This window comes from Panthera tigris, chromosome B4 (genome assembly GCF_018350195.1).
Source record: "Panthera tigris isolate Pti1 chromosome B4, P.tigris_Pti1_mat1.1, whole genome shotgun sequence".
Classification (NCBI taxonomy): Eukaryota; Metazoa; Chordata; class Mammalia; order Carnivora; family Felidae; genus Panthera; species Panthera tigris.
In genome coordinates, this window is record NC_056666.1 from 51,870,100 (window position 1) to 51,893,056 (window position 22,957).

At 35.4% G+C, this 22,957-nt stretch overlaps 1 protein-coding gene across 7 annotated transcripts in view; it reads left to right on the forward strand.

Moving 5' to 3' along the window:
- PLEKHA5 (pleckstrin homology domain containing A5) overlaps positions 1 to 22,957 on the forward strand; it is a 237,608-nt gene that overhangs the window by 170,198 nt on the left and 44,453 nt on the right. For 6 of the 7 annotated variants that reach the window (XR_006219809.1, XM_042991853.1, XM_042991848.1 and 3 more), the window contains one exon: positions 848 to 931. Coding sequence is in view for 6 of the 7 variants with exons in the window: in XM_042991853.1 (XP_042847787.1) it covers positions 848 to 931 (84 nt within the window). In the remaining variant the exon portion in view is untranslated. Of the gene's footprint in view, positions 1 to 847; positions 932 to 3,958; positions 4,079 to 4,885; positions 4,940 to 20,835; positions 20,917 to 22,957 lie in introns of all 7 variants that reach the window. The other variant, XM_042991854.1, reaches the window with a different exon arrangement.

Below are 22,957 nucleotides of genomic sequence, written 5' to 3' on the forward strand. Positions count from 1 at the left end.
CAGCAGTATTAACAAATGTGTGTTACTGGTATTGTATACTGATACGTGTCAACATCTGCAGAATTCACCGAACCAGCACTTTCCACATGACCAGAGTTTGCTATTACAAAATCACAGATGGGTAAAAAATTCATTTAAAGCGTAAACACCAGGCATACCTCATTCTTGTGTGCTTCGCTTTATTGCACTTTGTAGGTGCTGCATTTTCTACAGATTTAAAGTTTGCTCCCATTCTGTGTCATGCAAGTCTGTCAGCACCATTTTTCCCACAGCATTTGCTCACTTCTGTCTCTGTCATGTTTTGGTAATTCTCACATTATTTCAAACCATTCTTTTACTGTTATATTTGTTATGGGGATCTGTCATCAGTGATTGCAATTCACTGAAAGCTCAGATGATGGTTAGCATTTCTTGCAGTAAAGTATCTTTTAATTAAGGTGTGTGTGTATATATATATATATATATATATATATATATATATATATATTTTTTTTTTTTTTTTTTTTTAGACATAATGCCTTTGCACATTTAATAGCATAGTGCAAACATAACTTGTACATGCAATGAGAGCCCAAAAAACTCATTTGACTCACTTTATTGCATAATTCACTTAATTGTAGTAGTCAGGAACTGAACTCACAGTATCTCCTAGGTATGCCTGTAAAGTAATAGCTGTTAATGTGAAAAGGTCATTGATACAGTTTCAGATAACATTTGCAACTAACTTTTAATATCTACTTTCATTAGCACTAATAACAAATTTTAAATGATATTTTATAATGTAAATTTAAGATTTCTCATCATTGACATTGACCACAGAATTTATATTGTACCTTTATTTTCCTAGCATGTCTATGTGCCTGACAGAAGGTCAATGCCAGCTGGCCTGACTTTACAGTCTGTTAGTCCCCAGAGCCTCCAAGGCAAAACGGTGAGTTCAGTATTTTTATTTATCATATCATGTTTTATTTATGTGCTACACATGATAGCACATATCTTACAGAGCATTTAAGTTTGAATTTTCAGAGAGGTTCCTCCCAAAGAAAAACTGTTGCTACTTTTGTGAAAGAGAGCTCATCAGAAGAGTTTGGGATCGTGCAGCCACTTCTCTATCTGACTAGAGAAATCTCCCAAAATGTCATATTGCCTAAATATGAGATTATATTTTCAGGGCTTATTGTATAACCTGGGTGGGTTTCTTTACTTCGTTGGATGCTGATTACCTCCTTCTTCTTTTTTTTTTTTTTTTTTTTTTTTAAGTTTATTTATTTTGAGAGAGAAAGGGAGCACACAAGTGGGAAGGGACTGAGAGAGAGAATCCCAAGCAGGCCCTGCACTGTCAGGGCAGAGCCCGACATGGGGTCTCGAACCCATGAACCGTGAGGTTATGACCCGAGCCGAAATTAAGAGTCAGATGCTCAATTGACTGAGCCACCCATGTGCCCCGATTCCCTGATTCTTAAAACCGAAGTTGGAGTTGTTGATTAGTGGAACAAATCTAGCAAGCAACCGTGTGTAGTCACACTATGGGCCTATTAAGAAGTCTCTCCTAGGGGACACTTGGGTGGCTTAGTCGGTTAAGCATCCGAGTCTTGATTTCAGCTCAGGTCCTGATCTCACAGTTAGTGGGATCGAGCCCCACATCAGGCTCTTTGCTGGCAGCATGGAGCCTGCTTGAGATTCTCTCTCTCCCTCTCTCCCTACCCCTCCCCCACATACAGTCATTCTCTCTCTCTCTCTCTCTCTCAGATAAATAAAATTTAAAAATTAAAAAAAGTTTCTCCCATACATTTTTGCATAGATTAACTACTTTAGAGAGGAAAAAACTGATTTACATATTTATGCAGAGAGAGACTATAAAAATACTAGGTGCAAGCAAGTACTTACCATTACCATTTCATTGTCAGTATTATGTTCAAATTGGGAAGGAGTTTTATTACCAGGACACTGTTATTCTTCACATTAAATAGAAAAGATGACTTTCATTACTTCATTTTATTTTAATGGCATTGTTTTATCTGTGCATTAATATCAGTAGGTAGTCTCAGTTCCTGTGAAGATGTGATTTGAGGATCTATATAGTTGTTCATTTAAAATTCTCTTCCTGCAGGAATCAAAACAAATTCCTCTTATGTGTTTTGCAGATGTTGTTTTATTTCATCTCTGAGTCTTTTACATGCTAAGATATAAGACAGGTGTCCTGGCTTTAAACTGTTTCCAGCTTATTTATTAAAGGTTATAAATATTGCTTGAGTAAAACTGAAAACTTTTAAATGTTGTAATTTTTAAATATTAGATTGGTGATCTGCCAAGAAACAGACATTTATCGTAAGATAATGCTAAGTATCGTCTTATGAATTTTTATCTTCTGCCTTGCTCCCTCTAGTGGATAGTTAGGATAAAATGTACTTATCACCTTTGTGGGTCAAAAAATGTGCCCGTTTTTATTTTGCCTCAAAATTCAAATATGTAGCAAACTTACTGGAATCTTTCATCCTTTTGAAAATTTCTTAATCTTTTTAACTCAGTAAATAATAAACCAGAGTTTCAAAATTCCTTCTTTTGATATTTTTTTCAAATACCACTCTGGGTCTTAAGACTGTCTGAATCCCTTACACGACCCTACCTTCTCCTTGGCAAGACCTCAAGAGCTTGATATGGTGGTCATAAGACCTGAGCTCTCCCATAGTCACGAGGTCACCAGATGTGGTTGGCATCAGAACAAAAGCAGTTATTCTTCTCCTGTCGTGAAATTTCTTCCTTAAGTCACACACATACACATTCTTTTACTCTTTAATATAAAAGAACATTGTCTCATCTACATAGATAGCTTAATCTGAAGAATCCCGTAGTAACTCTTACTTACTTCTGACATTTTTCTTACCTAAAGGCAATAAAATTTCATATAAAATTTCAAATAACAGTTAAAAATTATTTCTGTCCCTTAAAAAAATTGTATAGAATATAAAGACATGGCAAATGAACAGAACAGAAGAGAGCTGGTGTAATACTGTGTTATAGGCAATATAAATCAATCTCAGGACCATTTTTTGGCCTGGAAGTTTTAAGACCATGCTGTAGCCCTGAAGTGATGAGTCTCTCTCTTGCCCATCTGCAGTTTTTAATCATAACAAAGCTCACAGAAACATCAAATAATATTTTACGGCCTATAAGACTGCCAATGACCATACTTTATTGCATTTCTAACAAAGAAAAATGTATCAGATTGGCCTGTTAAGGAATTTTATCTACCTTTGAAAATTTATTCGTCTTAGTGTTCATAGTAACCAATCAGGAACCAGAGTGTGGGAGGAGAGTTTATGTACTCATGGAACCTTTCTGTTGGTATTAAATGGTGTCCTTCCCACCCCCCCCTAAAAAATAAAAACTGATCTTTGGTTATTTAAAATATCCTGTGAATGCATTAGCAGTGACATTTAGAAATATAACTGGGAAGCAATTAATAGACCCCAGGTACTGAGTTTAATATGAAGATATCATCCAAGTTTTACATGAATTTGAATGCTTTTTATTTACCTTCTGTCTCTAAAATAGAATGTTGGACATGCAGGTATTGTTCTATTGCTGTAAAAGTCTTAGGCATCACTTAAAAATATCTTTTAATGATAATTTTTTAATAACTCTTATGTACAAATCTTTACAGTTGTTTTTTGGCATTGTGCTTTTTAATACTTAACATTTAGTATTCTCTCATGAATTCTGAGAAAGTGCCTTAATATACTGTTGTTTTGCTGTATCTTTTAAAGTAACACTGTTCCTTCTATTTCTCTAGATATCTATGCATTTATGTAGGACCTATCATCATAGTGCCTAGGCACTATGTTTGATGTCAACCGTAAGAGGAAACTTGCCAAGAAATCTTGGTTTAATATCTGTCACTTAAGACAACAATTAATCTGTTTTCCACTGTTTGGATTCTTAAATTGTACTCCTTCAGCCAGAGGAGCTTACGCTGCTGCTAATAAAGCTGAGACGGCAGCAGGCCGAACTGAGTAGTGTCCGGGAGCATACATTAGCACAGCTCATGCAGCTGAAACTTGAGGCCCACAGCCCAAAGGTCAGCTATGAAGAGTTTTGTATGTGTCATCTGCCATTACCACTTACCTTGAGCCATTCGTTAATCAGTTTGATCGGTGTCATTAGTGTTGAGCATGAGCCCATACAATCATTGCAGTGACATTATGATCTCCTATTGACCCTTTGAGAATTCACTTATTTATATGTTATTAAAGGGAAATACGGGTAGGATGGATTTCTTCTTGGCCTTCCAGCCCACTCACCCACCAACTTTTGGTCGTGAGGAAGGAAATGCATACAGACTTCATTCCCCTTGTACCGTAGCTTCCACAGCTGATGAAACAGATGATTGAAAAGTCCTATAATTTCCTGGAAAGTAATGAGTTGAAAATTGGTTGTAACTGTAATAATACTGCCTTATAAATGTCAGAGATTAAGATATTTCTTTTGTTCTTGACTAAAAGAATGAACACATGCAAACATTTCTCAAAGGGTTTAATAGCCTCTGGTTATATGAGAAACATCCAAAGAAGTCGTACTGTGTCACAGAAAAGTATTAACATGTAAAACTTCTAACATTGAATCTGCCAAAGCCATTTGAAGGATTTTCCTGCTGAATATTTTAGCTTCTGTGCATGTCTATTTAATTTCTTACAAAACTAAGTGTAATTTTTAATAATTTAATATGTCATCTGTACAATTTACAGGGAGCATGTATGTGAAAATTGTGTACCATGATATAATAGGTTGTGGTAAACTACCTGTTTTTCTTATTTCAAAATTGACCTTTTCATGAATTCTACACCCTCTTTCTCTATCCCTTTGTTTCTTGATTGATGCCTACTAGAATGAAATTCTTTCACATCATCTTCAAAGGAACACCATATATTTGGATCATCAGGTGGGATTTGTAGAATTTTTTTGCTTAAAGTACCTAATAGAACTTTTCAAATGTAGTTTAGTTTTCCAGGTTATTTGGAACTAATAGCATGACTTTTATAAGTAACAGAATAAGAAATTCCTAACGGTGAATTCAGTAATACCAAAATAAACAAGTAAAAAGGATAGTTGTGAGTGTAAGGAGCAATACTGGGTCGCTGGAAAATTGGGAGCCTGAATTCTCTAGACTTCCCTTCTCTTATCCCAAGAAAGCTCCTACTCATTAGGTTTATCTCTGCTTGGGGTTGACCTGATTAAAGAACTAGGTACCAAACCGTGAATGCCTTGTTGGAAGATCAAGAGGGGGCGGGTGTGCTGTGCTCTCAAAGGGTAGTTTCGCTATGGGTGAAAAGTGTGGTGACCATTTTTAATTCTGTAACTTCAGCCCTTGTTTGCCATCTCCTGGTGTTTGGTCTTCACTAAGCTCTGTAGAATCATTTTTACAGTGGGCTATAGTTCCTACCATTTCCTCAGTGGTAGCAGTGAGTGTGGATGGTTAGGGTGAATGGCAGTTCATGAACAGGGACTGCTTTTTCCATATTTTAGTTTTTATGAAATTCTCTATTAATATTTAATTTTAATTTTATGGGAGCTTTTGATATGTTCTTAAACACTGAATTTCGTCCTGTGAATGCATTTTTTATCTATATAAATTAAGCTATAACTTGTTTTAGCCTGTTTCAAAACAATTCAAACTTGAGCATTTACCAAATGAAAGAGGTTACTGTGGAAAATGTCATAAGACAGATGTTTACATATTTATATTTGCCTCCTTAAAATAATAAGGTACTGCTTTAAATTAGTTCTATTTAAAGAGGGATTTTGCATTAGGATGACCCTTTAAAAACTGTTCAATCGTGTTTGATAATTTTTAAAAGAAATATACTTTTAGAGTTTATTTTTTGTCCCACAACATGTTTTTGTCATGATTTTGCCAATTGGAAAGCTTTAGAAATCAGCATTTCATGAGTCCGAATTCCAGTCTCCACTCCAGAGACTGCTGTTGAAATTTAACCACGGTGTATATTCACACTTTGAAAGTAATCTAATAAAGACACGAAGTCTTCCCTCAAAATGCCACACTGCCAAGAAAGCTTCTAAGATGCATTGGTAAATAACTTGCATAAAAGCTCTTTTGTCTGTAAAGCTAGCAATAGTTCTGAAAAATAAGGGGATATTTCAAAAATTAGGTGTAAAAAACAATGATATAAATGTGAATCTAAAGTTATATAGTATCTCTGGAAATAAACCTAGTGGTTCATTATAATTTATTACTTACCTCAATAAATCAAAACTAGAATTACAGAGACAAAGAGCTTTAGAAAATCCCAGCGCTTGCTAGCTGGCTCAGTGCGTGGAACATGTGACTCTCCGGGTTGTGAGTTCAAGCCCCACGTTGAGCATAGAGAAACTGAAAAAAAAAAAAAAATCTTAAGAGGGGCGCCTGGGTGGCTCAGTTGGTTAAGAATCCACCTCTTGATTTCAACTCTGAGCCGTCAGCACAGAGCCTGCTTGGGATTCTCTCCCTCCCTCTCTGTCTCTCCCTCCCCTGCTTACGCATGCATGTTCTCCCTCTCTCAAAATAAATAAACGTAAAAAAAGAAATCCTAGGAAAAGACAGGTGAATATATTGAAAACACCACCATTTGCTAAGATACTTCTCCTCAACTCCCTTTCCCGGGTTGAGCTGTTTCTTCCCTTTACCCAAGTGACCCAGATCCGATTGAGGTTTCTATTGCCCTTGGTACTCTGGAAGTGTGCTCCACTGAGCCTTTGTTGTTGGAGAGGACCAGGCTAGTGGTCTACAGGTGGCCTCTAAAAATCTCGACTTTTAAGTGATCCTCTCTATTCCCTCTACACATCAGCAGAGGTTTTCTAGTAGTTGCCTTTTTTTATATTAGATCTTGAAATAAAACTATATTAGTCCAATTTTAAAATGTAGTAATGAAAAGAACTACAGTAATTGTTTGAATGCTAATTTGCATGATCAAAATAAGACTGTTTCTGATGGAAAAATTTGGGCCATTTTTAGGCAATAAATAGACAATATATAGAAACAAGGTGGAAACTTTGCCCAGAACCTCAGATATGCCTAAATATATAGATCCTTAAGGTTTCCTAAAGAAAAATCCCTCTTTAAATAAATCAAAATTTTTTATGGTTTCAAATAATTACATTTAATGTAAATGAAACATTTACTTTTGAACTGTTCTATATTTTATATCAACAGTAAAGTTATTAAGTTATATAAAAAGAATTCTCGATCATTTTCCATTTTAATGAAATTTTTTTCATTCAGCTCAGACACTTCTAGTTTAAAAAAAAAAAGAAAGCATTTCCAGCTTTTAATCTTGTTACTGCCAGTAACTTATTTTAGATTGCCAAGTCTGTTGTTTTTCTAGGCATTATTGTTTGCCTAGTATATAAAAAAATCAGCAGTTTTTTCATAACTAGAAATTGGAAGCTAGATTTTAAAATCTGAAAGTCAAAAGAAAAGGCTCTGGTCACATTTTATACAATATGTCCTACAAATGAACATGTACTAATTAATACTTTCAACACTTGTTCTCCTAGCTCAAATACATTGTTAGAATAACTTAAGGCCAGCAGCAAAATGTAGTCTTTCTCCTGCCTCTTGGGAGCTAGTCAAAAGAAAGTTTTTTATTGATTGAAATTCTCTCAGTTGCTATCACTGTCCATGAAAAATAGAACCAAGTGTGGTTTCTGAGTTGCTTCAGAGGTAAATTCATTTCTGATATCAGAATGGTTATAACAAATGAAAAATAAAAATGCCTTACCCTGTAATTCTGAAGATCTGCATATTATACAGTCAATCCAAAAATCTTGACTTCTGGTCCCCCATAACTTGAGCAGTATAATTTGGCTTCTGATTAACCATATTTTGAGGATGAGTTCTGTACTAAAGTGTTTTTAAAAACAACAAAAGCTATACTAATTATATAGCAGAATTATCTTCTGCTTTTTGTTTCATTTTGGAGTACACTATTATCATTTGCTTGTGCTTTTACAGCCCAATTAGTAGATTATTCACAGACTACATTTAATAAGACCAGGCTAGGTTTATTTGTCATTGTTGTGAATTTTAAGATAACCTGTGAATGTACAATAATCCTAACTGGATATACTTCATGTACCTCATCCAGATTCTATTTATAAAATGAATAAATACATAACTTTTTTGGTCAGTCATGAAGGGAGGATTAATAGGAATGGGGAAATGAGAACGATTCCATCCTTTTGTCCATATTCTCCACCCTGTTTTAGCTCTTCCTTCCATTTGTTTCTTTCTTCCTCACCTGCTTTTTCTGACTTTCCCCTGTTATTGAGTAAAAAGCAGTTATGAGACAGTTTAGATGATGTTCCCTTTCCCTTCTTCCTAAAACTTTCGGCCAGCTTTCCAGGTAGGCAATGATAACAGAAAATGAGATACTAAGAAATTGGTAGAAAGACATGAATAGAAGGATCAAGGAACTTGGGGCCATGCTTCACAGGCCTTTCTCAGTGTGCTGCCCCCTTGTGGGTACACTAAACGTATCCCAACCCTTTCCACCACCACAGCTCCTCACCCCACTCTGATTTTATTCTAGCACTCCAGTAGCTAACCTCCTCCTTTAAGAATACTTGCTACAGTAAAAAAAAATAAAATAAAATAATAGAATAGAATAGAATACTTGTTATAGTAAATGGAGTTTGACTTCTACACGTCTAAGCTTTACTTGCACTGATACTGCAGCAGTTATTTTATTTTTTCATCTTTTAAATATAAATACTGTAACATTGAATGCCCTTAAAATTATGACATTCTGCCTTTACCCCTCTCCCTTCAAGAGTCATCATAGTTAATTGCATCAGAAACATTTGCTCGAGAAAGGGAAAGGAGGACACAGATCTCAGCTACACTCAGGTTGCAGATTGTCTCTTCCCCATGTACTCAAAAATTCTTTGTGAAAAGAATACGCCTCTGTTCCAGTAATGAATGAAGTTGATTTACCCAGTTGGAGCTGTCTACCTGCTGCTGGAACATACTTGTTTCCAGATGTAGCATCAAATAGTATATTCTTTAACATCAGATGGCTAAAGGATCTTATTATACTCAAATTCTCATGGAAAAACTGGACGTTTTTCCTGAAAAAGCAGTTTGCCATAGTATAATAAAAGAAAAATACAGCCCAAGCTTACCTATGGTGTTCTTTGTTGTATAAAAATGTTTAAGGGACACCTAGGTGGCTCAGCATCCAACTCTTGAATTCAGCTCAGATCATGATTTCACAATTTGTGAGATCTAGCCCTGTATGGGGCTTTGTGTTGACAGCACAGAGCCTGCTTGGGATTCTCTGTCTGTTCCTCTCTCTGTCCCTCCCCTGCTCACGTGCTCTTGAGTGCACTCTCTTTCTTTCCCTCTCAAAAGTAAATATTTGTGGGGGCACCTGGGTAGCTCAGTGGATTAAGCATCCAACTTCAGTTCAGGTCATGATTTCACGGTTTGTGGATTTGAGCCCCGCGTCAGGCTCTGTGCTGACAGCTCAGAGCCTGGAGCCTGCTTTCGATTCTGTGTCTCCCTCTCCCTCTATCCCTCTCCTGTTCATGCTCTGCCTCTCTCTGTCTCTCAAAAATGAATAAACATTTTTAAAAATTTTAATAAACATTTTTTTAAAAATGCTTAAGAGGAGAGGCGCCTGGGTGGCTCAGTAGGTTGCCTGTCCGACTTTGGCTCAGGTCACGATCTCACAGTCTGCAAGTTCAAGCCTCGCATCGGGCTCTGTGCTGACAGCCCAGAGCCTGGAGCCTGCTTCGGATTCTGTGTCTCCCTCTCTCTCTGCCCCTAACCCACTTGCATTCTGCCTCTGTCTCTCTCAAAAATAAATAAATATTTTAAAAATAAAAATATTTAAAAAATAAAAATGCTTAAAAGGTGCAACAGCCAATAGCTACATCCTTGTGTCTTATCAGTATATTTTTTTAAGTTTTATCAGATGCTTGTGGGGAAGATAAAATCATTTTGTTTTAATACTAACTTTTAAAAAAACATCTTGAATTGGATGTAAATTTAAAAAATAAAAAATTAAGTTAAAAAAATAAAATTTAAAAAAAGATAAAAGAACTATAAAATAGTTTACCCATGAAAAAATAAAAATAAAAAAATCTTGAAGAGTAAACTAAACCTTATAATTTGCAAAGATTTTGTATTAGCATTGAGATTTTATGATGTAATTCTTTTTATAAATACGAATATTTTATGAACTGTGTGCTAAAGCTACTAATGACTTTTGGAAGAAGTCTGATATTCCCCATTGGCTGCTGTGGACATTCCTCACCAGTATGCTTTCTATATCCTTTCAAGAAACAATAGTGAAAAAAACTGCAGACACAGACTCTGGCCACCTTTAAACATACGTATGCCAAGGGAAATGTAAAAAGAAACAATTAACTGAATATATGTAATTGGTACTGGAACCATTCAAGGTAAAAATCCAAGAATACCTTTTTGCATTTTGTTCTTTGTGTTCATGAAAGACAGCTTCCCTATAAGGGAAGAAATGCTAACAAGATGATTGAAGAGATTCTTGATGGCTTTCATTGTTCATGTCAATTCAGCAACTTTGTTCTGTTGAGCTATTAAGCAAAGATCCCATTTTCTCTAATATTTCAAGGGGTCCTGGAGCTTCTATTTTAGGGATGATTGAGATAATGTTTCTAGGGGATGTAGAATAGGCATTTGGCAAAAGCAAACTAAGGAAACTAGAAAATTGGAAGTATGTTACTTTAACATTTATTAACTAGTTACATGGTATAGAATATCTGTGTTTTTTTATGCCTTGCTATTAAGAGTGATCCTTTCTCTCCATCACACCTCATTCTTCTTTTTCTGTCTCTCCCTTCCTCTGCATATTTAATCAGAAATATTGGGGAGAGGGGGATGATACCCAGAAAGTTCTGAAGCAGTGTATGACATCATAATGGCAGAACTCTAAGAAGGCTAAAATAAATAGTGGGTAGATTAGAATTGAAAATTTGGAAGGACTTATTTTGTATGTGTTAACTCTCTGATCTCTTGGCCTATCACTGCCTACATATTATTATCATGACTTTCCTATTTGTTACTAGTAATTAATCTATCCCTTTTTGCTAACTGTTTTCACTCATCTCAGCCTTAATAGGGGAAGTTCTCTGGGTTTTACTGTTCTTTCAACCGAGCATTTATCCACACATTTTACTAGTTGTCTCTTATTCTTCATCTCTAGCCCCTGGATTTCTCTCAGGAAGCAGAGCCTGTGGTGTGTCCTTGATGTGGGCTTGTTCTCAGGAAGTTTACTTTGGGAAGTGATACCAAGGCACAGCAGTAAAGAGAGTGAGCAAGGAAGGAGAGAATATATTAGCAACTGCCATAGGCAAGTGGGGCCTCATCTGACTACTACTTGTTGATGAAAGAAACACTGCAGAATTGCCCAACTGACCAACAAAAGAAAGCATTTGTACTGGCTCCCATCCTCCTTTGACCAAGGGTTGCCTCTTGAGACTAACTCTCCAACACATTGAGGTTATACATACATTAGCACCCAGTGGGTCCCAATACACGAATTGGTTGGCTCAGCAAGAGTTGAAACAAAAGTTGGGCCAGTAGGGTGTGGAAAAAGGCACAAAGGTATCTAAAACACCTCTCTCTGCAGTTCCAGTTATGTGTTTCTAGTTGCTTATGGAAATCTGCACTTGGACATTCTGCCTTCAGTTCATTACCCGCCCAACATGTCCAAATTTAGAATTGTTGTTTTATACCTCAGTAGTCGGATCAAAAAGCTAAAAAGCTAAAAAGCAAAATTAGTTCAAAATACTGCTCACCTTTAACGTGAATGATGTAACATTTATTGAGCACATCATCCTTGGGAAAGAGCTCGTTGGACTTTGGGAAGTATCGGGACCTTTACTTTAGCTGTTTGCTTAGACCTAGAACTGGTTTAAGCCCTCAAGAGAAAAGAAAAAAATGAGACCCAGTCTCCACCTCCAGCTATGGCTGGGAGAGCCTGATAACCAGCCTATGGCAGTCTGATTGCCTGGTGGATGAAAAGAAAAATAAGTAGCAGCCTACCTAGAAGGAGCGAAGGTATGACAGTTCTCTTGTTCCACCACTCTAAGGGTGGAAAGAATACAGATCTACAAAAATGGAAAAATTAAGTCAGCTTCCTGGAGTTATATTATGTTCTCCTAATATCTCATCCGCCCAATACCACCGAATATTAAAGTTTAAAATACCTTGAAACTTGAATTTAAAGTATTTTGAGAACAATTTTACTGAAAACAGGAAAATCATGAGATTCTGTAGATTGTTTAACTGAATACATGATATATTCATGGTGTTTAGTCAGGATTATAGAGGCCATCATAACACCCTATATATACTAAGCTCCTTATTACCATTTAATCACAAAATCTTGGCAATAATAAAAGCACCTGCCACGTTATGTCTCTCAGCTAACTCCAGAAATTTCACAAATTTTTTGCTACAAAATAAGATCTCCTTTTGGTTTATCATCCAAGCCCCCTCTCTACCACCTCCCCAACCTTGAAATTCTTCCTACCCTATCATCCCTTTTTTTCAGCTAGCAACTCACTGTTTCTCAAATACTACTTTAAAAGCAATCCCATTCTCTACACTGTGCACCTGTCCAGTACCTGTTCATCCTAACAGCTTAAGTAACACTTCACAGTTTCCAAAGCACTGGCACATACAATATCCCACTTGACTTCTTCTATGTAAGCCTCTGTAGCATGTGGGCCAGTTACCTTTGTCCCCAGAAGCCAGGTTTAATGACTTGCCCCAAATCACAAAGCTAGGATGAATACATTGTATTAATGAATTTTCTTCCCTTTTTTTTTTTTTAAATCTATTTGACTTCCTTGAACATTAATGGAGTTGTTCTTATATTTTCCTAGATAAGAACATGAAGACAATTTCCCCACCACTCCTAAAATGCATAATATTTATACAGTTCGCTTTTGTATTTATAAAAGCAAATATTTTTGTAGCCCAGTGTCTGTAGTTTTGGCTTCTATCTTATTTTTATTCATTTTTTCAGAACATTCATTCAGCAGAGATTGATGGAGCTCAGTGTAAGGCAGGAAGTTAGTGCTTACAAAGTAGATTCTTTAATTATTTTCAAAGCCCAGGAAGGAAGTAAAGTTGAGCATAAATGCCAAAAACATTTTTAAGATTGGCCTAAGAGTATGATTATGTAGTTAAAACATAAGCTGATAAATCTTTAAAATAATGATAGGAAATCTGCTACTCAGTGCTAATTGTAACTCAGAATATACAATTGCTATTAATAAAACCTAGATCCTTATATCCAGAAGATATTTTAACTTTGATTTAAAGCTCAAATATATTTTGTAGTAGATTTACCCACAGCCAAAACAAATACCTTTTTTTACTAACAGAGGTATCAGATTTTCACTTTTGGAATGTTTGTTCCTTTAAGATGGTATTAAAATACATGCAAAGAAGAGAAAAATATAACCATATCAAACATTATATCCACAATAAAGCATTTTCACAAAATTGATTTTGAGTTCTTTTAATATTTCTGGTTGCCTGTGAATGCCAGGAATAAAGATGCTAGCATCAGATAGTAATATATTCCGTGAAGCCAAAGGAACAGTGGTTAAGAATAGCTAAACAAGGAAAATAGTTTAAGCCACTAAAGTAAAGTCAGGTTTGTAAAGTTTATCCTGTAGTAAAAGGATTTTAATTAAACAAAAACTTAAAAGACCCTAGGTAAAAAGAGTAGAAACTCACTGTGAGTAAATTACATAAATAAATTATTTGGAAAGACATTAGCTGAGACCTTTAAAGTCTTCTTCAAAATATACTACAGGTATATGTATCTCAAAATGGGGGCCCTAAAAATGTAGCAGTTTTAAGTAAGGTTGTGAGTGTAGAGATTACCCTTCTTCTGTTCTGCTGGGTTCAGGGTATTTTTATAATGTTTCTCAATAAATGGACCTTATCAGTAATCCTGAAGCCAATACTTACTGCATCATCCAGTTTAGAAATGTGTCTGCTTTTTCTTTTAAGGGAACATCAGATATGTTTGACTCCTATGTTAGTGTCCCAATTTGTTATTCCTTTTTTTTTAAAATCTTCCTCCCTTCAAGAAAAAGAGAAAATATTATATCGTCTAGCTGCATCTTTCAAAGTACCATTGATTCTTCTGAAATATAATAATAGTAATATTTTCCCCAAATTTTACTTTTAGAAGACGTAGATAGCATGGACGGTTTATTCAGATTGCTTTAAAATTTTCACAGTAATAGACCTCAGTATTTTGCCCGATCAGTTATACAGAGACTTATTTACATTCCTCTATTTAAAAAGTCACTTCAGATTTCTCTGCTCCCCGTTAAACAATGAATAGTTTCAATAGGTAGTCATACCCTTCAATCTCAGGTTCTTGGACTTCCAGATGTTCCTAGAATGAGAGTGAAGGGCATTTACTTTGTCATTATCTCAATGACCTGTTTATAAAGACCCCTGCATTCCTCAAAGCTTCACCCTAGGCATGTCAAATTCTTTAGCATTTTAGTCTTTCCACACTTCTAAAGAGTTTATTGATCTAGACAGAGGAGGACATTCTTGAGAAATGAATTCTTCAGTGATTAGGCCATCAGGGGTTTTGCTATTGTTAAGACAGATTCTCAACTTAAAAATTCTTTTCCTAAGAAGTCATTAAGAACTCGGGAAAAGTCCATTTTCCATTTAAATGGAAAATGACAGCACAGAAATGGGTCTTCTCATTGGTTATCAGGACAAAAGCTCTGTGGGGTAGATAAGAATCATCCAGACTGCTTGCTCCAAAAAAGGAGGAAGCTGTTAGCACAGCATTTAGACTCAAACTCAATTACAAGACAGAGCTTGAGCAAATGTTTTCTCCTTCTGGGAATAAGACCTAGATCAGGGAAAAAAATTATACTATATTTACTTGTCTAGAATTTCTAAACTTACTGTCTACTGTGATAGCTACTAAGCCATATGTGACTAAATTTTAAGTTAGTTACATTTTTATAAAAGTAAAATTCTTTTCCTCATACTAGCCACATTTAAAGAGCTGAATAGGCACATGTCTACAGTATTAGACTACACCAGTATAGAACATTTTCATCATCACAGAAAGGTCTGCTGGACAACACTATTCTGGATGATTTATTATATAAAATTTTTAAAGACCAATTAAGCCACTACTTAATATTGCAGGAGGATTCAAGAATTAATCTTTTCCAAGGCTAAATTATATCAATGACTGTCTTGGTTGGCTCTGCTCACTACTAATCTTTCTCTTTCCTGCCGCTTACCTCCAATATTATTCAGGAGCATTTATCTCATGATTTAGAATATCCTAGTCCTTCTACATTAGTAGCTTATCTAATTTCTATACAGAGACTTTGAAACAGATAGTTAGGAGTTGCTAGACAAATAGAACAACACAATTGGAAATTGGACTCCTGACACCCCAGGTCCCCCATGATTATGCTTGAGTCCACCAATATTACTAATTGTGAGATTTATTGGATTTTTTAAGGGAGGTTAGTATCTTAATGCTATATCTCATACGAAGAAAAGATAATTATCTTAATGTAGATGCAATCCTTGTATTTAGATAGTTTGAAATTTTTCGTCTTTTGGTATTTGTGCAGAGATCTTGATTAACATTTAATACCATCTCATCAGGACCTTGAAAAATTCCTTACTGGGGACAGTTGAATTAGTCCTCCAATTACTTGAATTAGTGCCAAGATAGTTCTCAAGCCTGATCTCCTATCAGAACTACCAGTGGATCTTTAGAAAAGACAGAAAGAAAGTACAATACTCAGGGCCCTCTTTCCCCTAGTCCCCAGTCAGAATTGCCAGAGCCCAGCCCTCCATATGTTTTTAAATGTCCATAGGCCATTTTCTTTTTCAGTCAGGTTTGAGAACTACTGAGATAAATAATGACAGTAAACACCAAAGAAAGAAGTAAAGTCTAGTTTTTCTGAAATAAAAACACTATCTTAGTGCTTTTTATCTTTTTTCATATATGGCACATGTAGAAAGTGATGATATTTGTGCAGCGCCTTGGCAGGAACTAAATGACACACTGTCATCAGCAGGTTAGGCCCAGGGAGGACTGAGGTGGTCCCTATCTCCCCACACCTGTAATCCATTTCCAACCCACAGGTGTCAGTTGGGAAGTTCTGCTCAAGAGCCTAGTAAGTATGACACAGATACATAGAATTGTGTTGAAAAGTTTTTTGGTGATGGGTTTTTAAGTTATTTCTGAGAGTAACATCAAAGAATACTGTTTGTTTATATTAGCCCAGCATACTTCAAAACTGAGAAGGAGGCTAGAATTAAGTACCAGACCTTCTAGATAGTTTTTCTAAACATTTAGACTTTAAAATGTCAAGTAAAAATAGGTGGTTTTGTTCTAAACAGAAATACATTGACATTACCTAAATTTATTTGCAAGATGTTTCCACGTTTACTTATTTATTGCTGAAGTTAGGAAAATAGTATAATGCCTGAATCAAGCATTCTAATTTTTATTATTATAAAATAATGTCTTATTATTAATAGCTTTATGATTTGTCAGTTAAATGAAACATAAACTTACATTACCTGTTACTTCAAACAAGGAATTAAAGTATTTAGAAGCAAAGCATTTATTTAACTCATTTTCAAGTGAATAAACATGTTCCATGTACTAGTCTTTTTCTTGCTCTGCTTCCTTAAAACAAAATACATCAGCTGTTAACACCACTATCATAATACTGTCTAGAATCCTTGTATTCGAACCAAAAGAGAATTGGTGGATTTTTTTTTTTTTTTTTTTAAGAACTTGAGAATGAAATTCCAACTTGCTCATGGAGCATTATGTATTTTTTAGGCCATAATTTACTACTTTAATTGAAAAACTGTTACAAAGTTTACATGACCAAAGCCAGATAGAATGTGCTATTTCAGTGTAAGTTATGGAAACAAGGCAGTTTCTAAGTATTTAAATATACAGTATTTCAGAGGTGTTTCAGTGAGGGGAACCACTAGCCTATTTCTAGGAACATTTGGAGATAAAGCAGGTCTAGTATTTCCAATTCAATAAATCTGGAAAGAGTGAAAAGTTCAGTCAACTTGCTGAAATTGTTTCATAGGGACCAAGCTCTCACTATATTGGATCATGATTATTGTGTTCACTTGTCTTCACCTGTTGCACACCACATGCAAAGGTAGAGCCACCACATACAGGACCACTCACCTTTGAGGCTCATTCTTAACAGCCCATTACTCAGCCATCCTAACAGCTCTTGGTCAGGTAGGTGTGGTGCCCTAGGAAATTCTGAAATGATCCTGCTTCTTCTGCCTTTCCATAGATTGTCTTATCCCATCTCTGTCACCTTTTTGTTTTAATGATATTGTCTACATCAAAGATTCTGAAGTTGCCCATTAGAATTATCTGGGAATCAGGGTGTCTATATTCTTTTCAGGCTCTGCGGGTAGTTTGAGTGTGGGTTCAGAACCCCTGGTCTAAACTTGAATTTTGATTTCTGAAGATGTAATAAAAATGGCGGGGGGGGGGGGCGGTATTACAAGGTAGTTACATGTATTTATAAATATATTGGGTAGCTTACCTTTTTTAATTAACATATTTCCTAATAAATTTCTGACATGGATACAGATTCCTAAGATAGACTAAAGGTTTATAAGAATAGTTTTCTAGATCAGGTCCTCATTATACTAGATGACTCCAGTAGGATTCTTCCACCTTAACTCTCAGCCTTGAACATGATACGAACACATGGTGCTAAAATTTTTCTTAGCTTCCTTGCATTACCAAAGGGTGTTTGCCAGAGGATATGGTTGTCCCATTAATTTTGTTTATTTCATGTTTATATATTTTTATCCTTGACTCTTTATTATCTTTTTAAATTAGAAAAGCAGTATCTGGGGCACCTGGGTGGCTCAGTCGCTTAAGCGTCCCACTTTGGCTCAGGTCATGATCTCACAGTTCATGAGTTCGAGCTCTGCCTCAGGTTCTGTGTCTCCCTCTCACTCTTTCCCTCCCTGGCTCACACTCTGTCTCTCTGTCTCTCTCAAAAATAAATAAACATTAAAAAAATTAAAAAGAAAAAAAAAAGAAAGAAAAGCAGTATCTACTCTGGAGGAAACTTGGCAAATGCAGAGAAGTATAGAGAAAAGAAAGGGGTGCTTTGGAGGCCTTAGTTAAGTGTCCAACTCTTGATTTCCGTTCAGGTCATGATCTCACAGTTTGTGGGATCCAGCCTCACGTCAGGCTCTGCACTGACAATGGAGAGTCTGCTGGGATTCTCTCTCAGCCCCTCCCACCCCCTTAAATAAAATAAACAAACATTAAAAAAAAAGTGTAGAGAAAGAAAAAGATAATAATCCACAGTCCCACAATTCAAAATAATTGCAGCTGGGGCTCCTGGGTAGTTCATTGGGTTGAGTGTCCAATTCTTGATTTCAACTCAGGTCATGATCTCAGGGTCATGGGATCAAGCCTTGCATCAGACTCTGTGCTGAGCCTACAGCCTGCTTGAGATTCTTTCTCTGTCTCTCTGAAATTAAAAAACAAAATAATTGCTGCTAACATTTTTATTCCTTTGTTGTACTAAACTGTCGATTTCTAGAGATGACTTCTAATTTTAATATTTTAGGATTTGGTACGTATATTTGAAATTTTTCATAATGAGAAATAGTTTCAGAAATGATCTCTGAAACACTCTGCAGTCTGTATATTTTAAGTATTCTTTTTACTTTTAGTTTTTCTGTTCCTAAGCTAGTTTCTTCTTGCAAAGAGCCCTTCTCAGTGACTCAATATTTAATAAGCTATGACATGTAAGTTAAACAGACATTTTTAAATCACATATATGGCATCCCTGTATATACATGCATATTTACCATCTCAAAGTAGTACACTAAATAAAATCAGACTTGATTATCCTTCTACAAAAACCATATTGTCCCTTCAGATAAATTTGCCAAGCTTAGAGTATGAACATTGTCCTTAATCTGACTCTATTGAAGCTCTGCTTAGAGGTGTGAACCATGTTGACCTAGTCATTTGACACAGAGGCCCATTTGTGGTGGCAGATTTCCAAGACTCAATGGGCAATTTCAGTTTGACTTTGAGTATCATTTACATTTGGATGCTATCTGATCTCCATTATTTCTTAAAACATTCATGCTCCTGACCTCCACCCACCACACACAAGAAAATCTGAATCCAGTATTCTTTTGACTAATTTCCAGGGCATGTTATTGAAAAATAGTAATGATGAGATTGCTTTGAAAATTAAAATTAGAAGTAGATAGAGACTTAAGCTTACTTGTGCTGTATGAAATGTGTATCCTTACAGTCAAATGTAAGCCAAAACAAAAAGCAGTAACAATTTATTCCAAGATCACCATTCGATTAAGATAAAATAATTAGCATTCCTGTAAAATATAGAGGGCACTTGAAAACATAAAGAGGTCTTAAATTTCTATAATAAAAGTATTTTTTCTCCTAAAGAAAAAAAAATATCTGTAGTTGTTTATAAGTTACTTTCCAACAACGTAAAAAATGTGTTCTGAACTACATATCAGCACATCCTTCTGGGATAGCATTGCAGGAGAGAAAAAGAAGTTTGAGTCTAACTGATAATACAGATGTTAACATTTAAAAAGAAATTATTTAGCTTGAATAAAACTTTAGAAAAAAAAAGTTAAGCCAGTTGCCAGTTTGTTATTTGACAAAACAGATTTTATTGACATGAAACATTGGTAACTAGGCTGAAAATAAAATTGTCTAGATACACAGTTTTCAAGACTTATTTTTTACTTACATGATGCATTTATTAATCTTAAGGTTAGTAAACCTTTATTGTAGATTTAAATAAGCCACTAAAGTAGCATTTGTGAACCATGATAAAAATGCTTATTTTCTATACTATGCAGAAGAAAACTATGTAAACTATATGTTGCAAATTGCAATTATAAACAGACTTGTCTGCTTATAAACAGTATAATCTTCATTGGCCTTTTACTCCCTATATGTCATGATGATTCTCTTTTGAATGCTTTAGCTGTTGAGTCCAGAGCCTACTAAAACAAGTATTTTTCTGGAGGCAGTAATTAAGTACAACATAGCTGGAAATGTGAAATATGGTTTCAGCCTTTTTAGGAACTAGGGAGATAACATTGATCTTTGCTAAATAAATTTCAGTTTGCATGTCCTTGAAATAATTTTACACGTGGTGTTATACTGGGAGAAAATCCAAAACGGTGTATTACAGATACCTATCAAAATTAACATTAATGAAATATGTAATTATTTCAGTAAGATATACTGATTATTATAAGATTTTAATATTTGCAGAGGACTAATATTTTTCTGATTAACTTTACAAAGAACTGAATATTGTTTTAAGCTTTTTTACTAAACAGTCAAATTATGCCATTTCTCCTTTTAAGTAGGTCCTTGCGCTTTATTCTTTGAATAAGACGTGCTGCTTTATCTTTTCTAGTACATGTAAAAATATTCATTGACTATTATATTCATAAAGTAAAACCTAGTTGTAGCAACATTGCAATTAATAAGCTTTAATATAACTTTGGAAGTATTTTAACATCATTTAATACTTGCTTGAAATGGTTTATGTAAGTTAAATCTGTACAACCTTGGGGTAAAATGTAAGCAACTGCACTATTAGGAAGATATTAAAGTAGAGGCTATATTTACAGTGTCGTCTTTCAAATCTAGCTATGCTGTAAACTGATGTTTGCTGTATGCTCCTCCTGATTTGAAATAGATGAAAGAAAATGAACCTATTATCACCATGGTTCACACAATGATTGAGAACTCGGCGCTAAGACCGCAACTGTACCAGCAAGTAAGGTCTTGGACAGTGAATGATACTGCTTTATCATCTGCAAAATCCCTCAGTGACAGTTTTGGTTTATCCTCAGAGTTACTCATAACATTAGTGTTTTCTTATTTCATTTTTTTTGTTTATGTCTATTTGGAAAAACGCAATTCATCCATGCTTTTTAAGATGCTGCAGTATTCTTAGCATGGCTTTGCTGAACATTTTGCTGTTGAATATTAAGTGTGCCATTTTCCTGAAGTTGTTGTGCAGAGTATTTGATTGATACGTACGTACTTGGAGGTCTGCAGTACATTTGCAAATTTGGTACTGGATTGCCGTTAATTTCAATTTACTCTAAAAGCATTATCACTGATTTCTAGGGAAAACTTTAAAAAACTTTTTTTTTTCCTTTTAGGGGCGGCCCGCAACCCACCCTACCCCACCCCCACCCACTGTTTCAGGAATAGATTATATTTGTATGGGAGTTGTTTAAATCTAGTTTCTGTACTGTGGTATAGTAAGACCTAATGATAGCCACTTCTTAACATACTGGGGATATCTTCTCCCTGTATTCTTACCATTCTTATGCCATCATATGCATCATCTTACCTCATTCTTTTCCCTAACTCAAAATATGTGCCATGTAGCTGGCTGGCTTTAATTTAGGACCTTGGTAATCTGCAGATCTGCAAAAGAAGTCATTTTATACATTCCTATCCAGTTTTTTTTTTTGTTTTGTTTTTTTGTTTTTTTGTATTTCATGGTCTAAATGTTCTTAGCTGTGTGTTTTGCAACATCAGCTTCTTCCACTTCAACACCTTCAAATTACTGTGGCCTATGACCTGTTATAGTACTTTAAAATTCATACCGAAGAAGAAAATTAACAAACATGAAAAATGAATGTATTTTGATTAACATGTGTAAAAGCACCTAGTGAAAAGAAGCACCTTGAGCTCACTGGCTTTAAAGTCTTCTGGTTTGCTTTAGTCACCTAGGGATCAGTATCATGGGCCTTGTAGCTGGGAGATTGAAACAGTTGATAGAAGGGTGAGCCCTGTTTCTGGGCCCAGTTTTTATTAATTCTATCAATAAAGAAACAAAGGATTAAATATTTAAAGTTAAACAGCTTTACTTTTCAAAAGAAAATAAAATCTTTCTGGGGCGCCTGGGTGGCTCAGTCGGTTAAGTGTCCAACTCTTGGTTTTGGTTCGGGTCATGATCTCAGGTTTCATGAGTTCAACCCCTGCATCGGGCTCTGCGCTGACAGTACAGAGCCTGCTTGGGATTCTCCCTCTCCCCCTCCTCCACTCACTCTGTCTCTCTAGAAATGAATAAATAAACTTAAAAAAATAAAAGTTAAAAAAAGAAAATCTTTCATTTTTAAAGTAACCAGATTAAAGAAACTTGACACTTCATTCCAAAATGCCACTGCTGAGAACCTTAGCCTTTGTTCTGGAATTAATACCTTTTTCTGAAGCTGCACTTTATCATTTTTATATTGGTAAAAGTCAAAGGTATTATGTTTTAATGGGTTTTATTTTCCCATTTTGCATATTCTCAGTAAGAGTGATAGCCTGGATTTTCAGTTTTGTTGGGTTGGGTTTTTCTTTTTTATAATGATCAGTAATCAGGGTTGGTGATGCAGAAGTCATCGCTGATTGAAATTACTCAGTTGCACTAAACATTCTAATCGGAGTTTTTCAAAAGTGTGGAGATATGTTAGAGTGGTCTTATATACTAGCATCACTGACCAGAACAATCGATTTGTATATATATTTCCTCATTAAATATGAATACTTGAAAGAAAAAACTAAATTTGTACAAAACTGGAAGATCTGAATGTCTACCATCAGCAGCCATTCCTGGGCATGAGATAGGCAACTGATTACCAGGTAATCAGTGTTGACTGCCAGTCCTGTCAAATTGAGGGTGTCTTTAGAGAATTCTTTTTTAAAAGTCAGCCACTAATGAAGTATTTAATTGTTACAGGGCACTGCTGGTAGATGAAAGTGACCTTCAGGGGCATCTGGGTGGCTCAGTCAGTTCAGCATCTGGCTCTTGATTT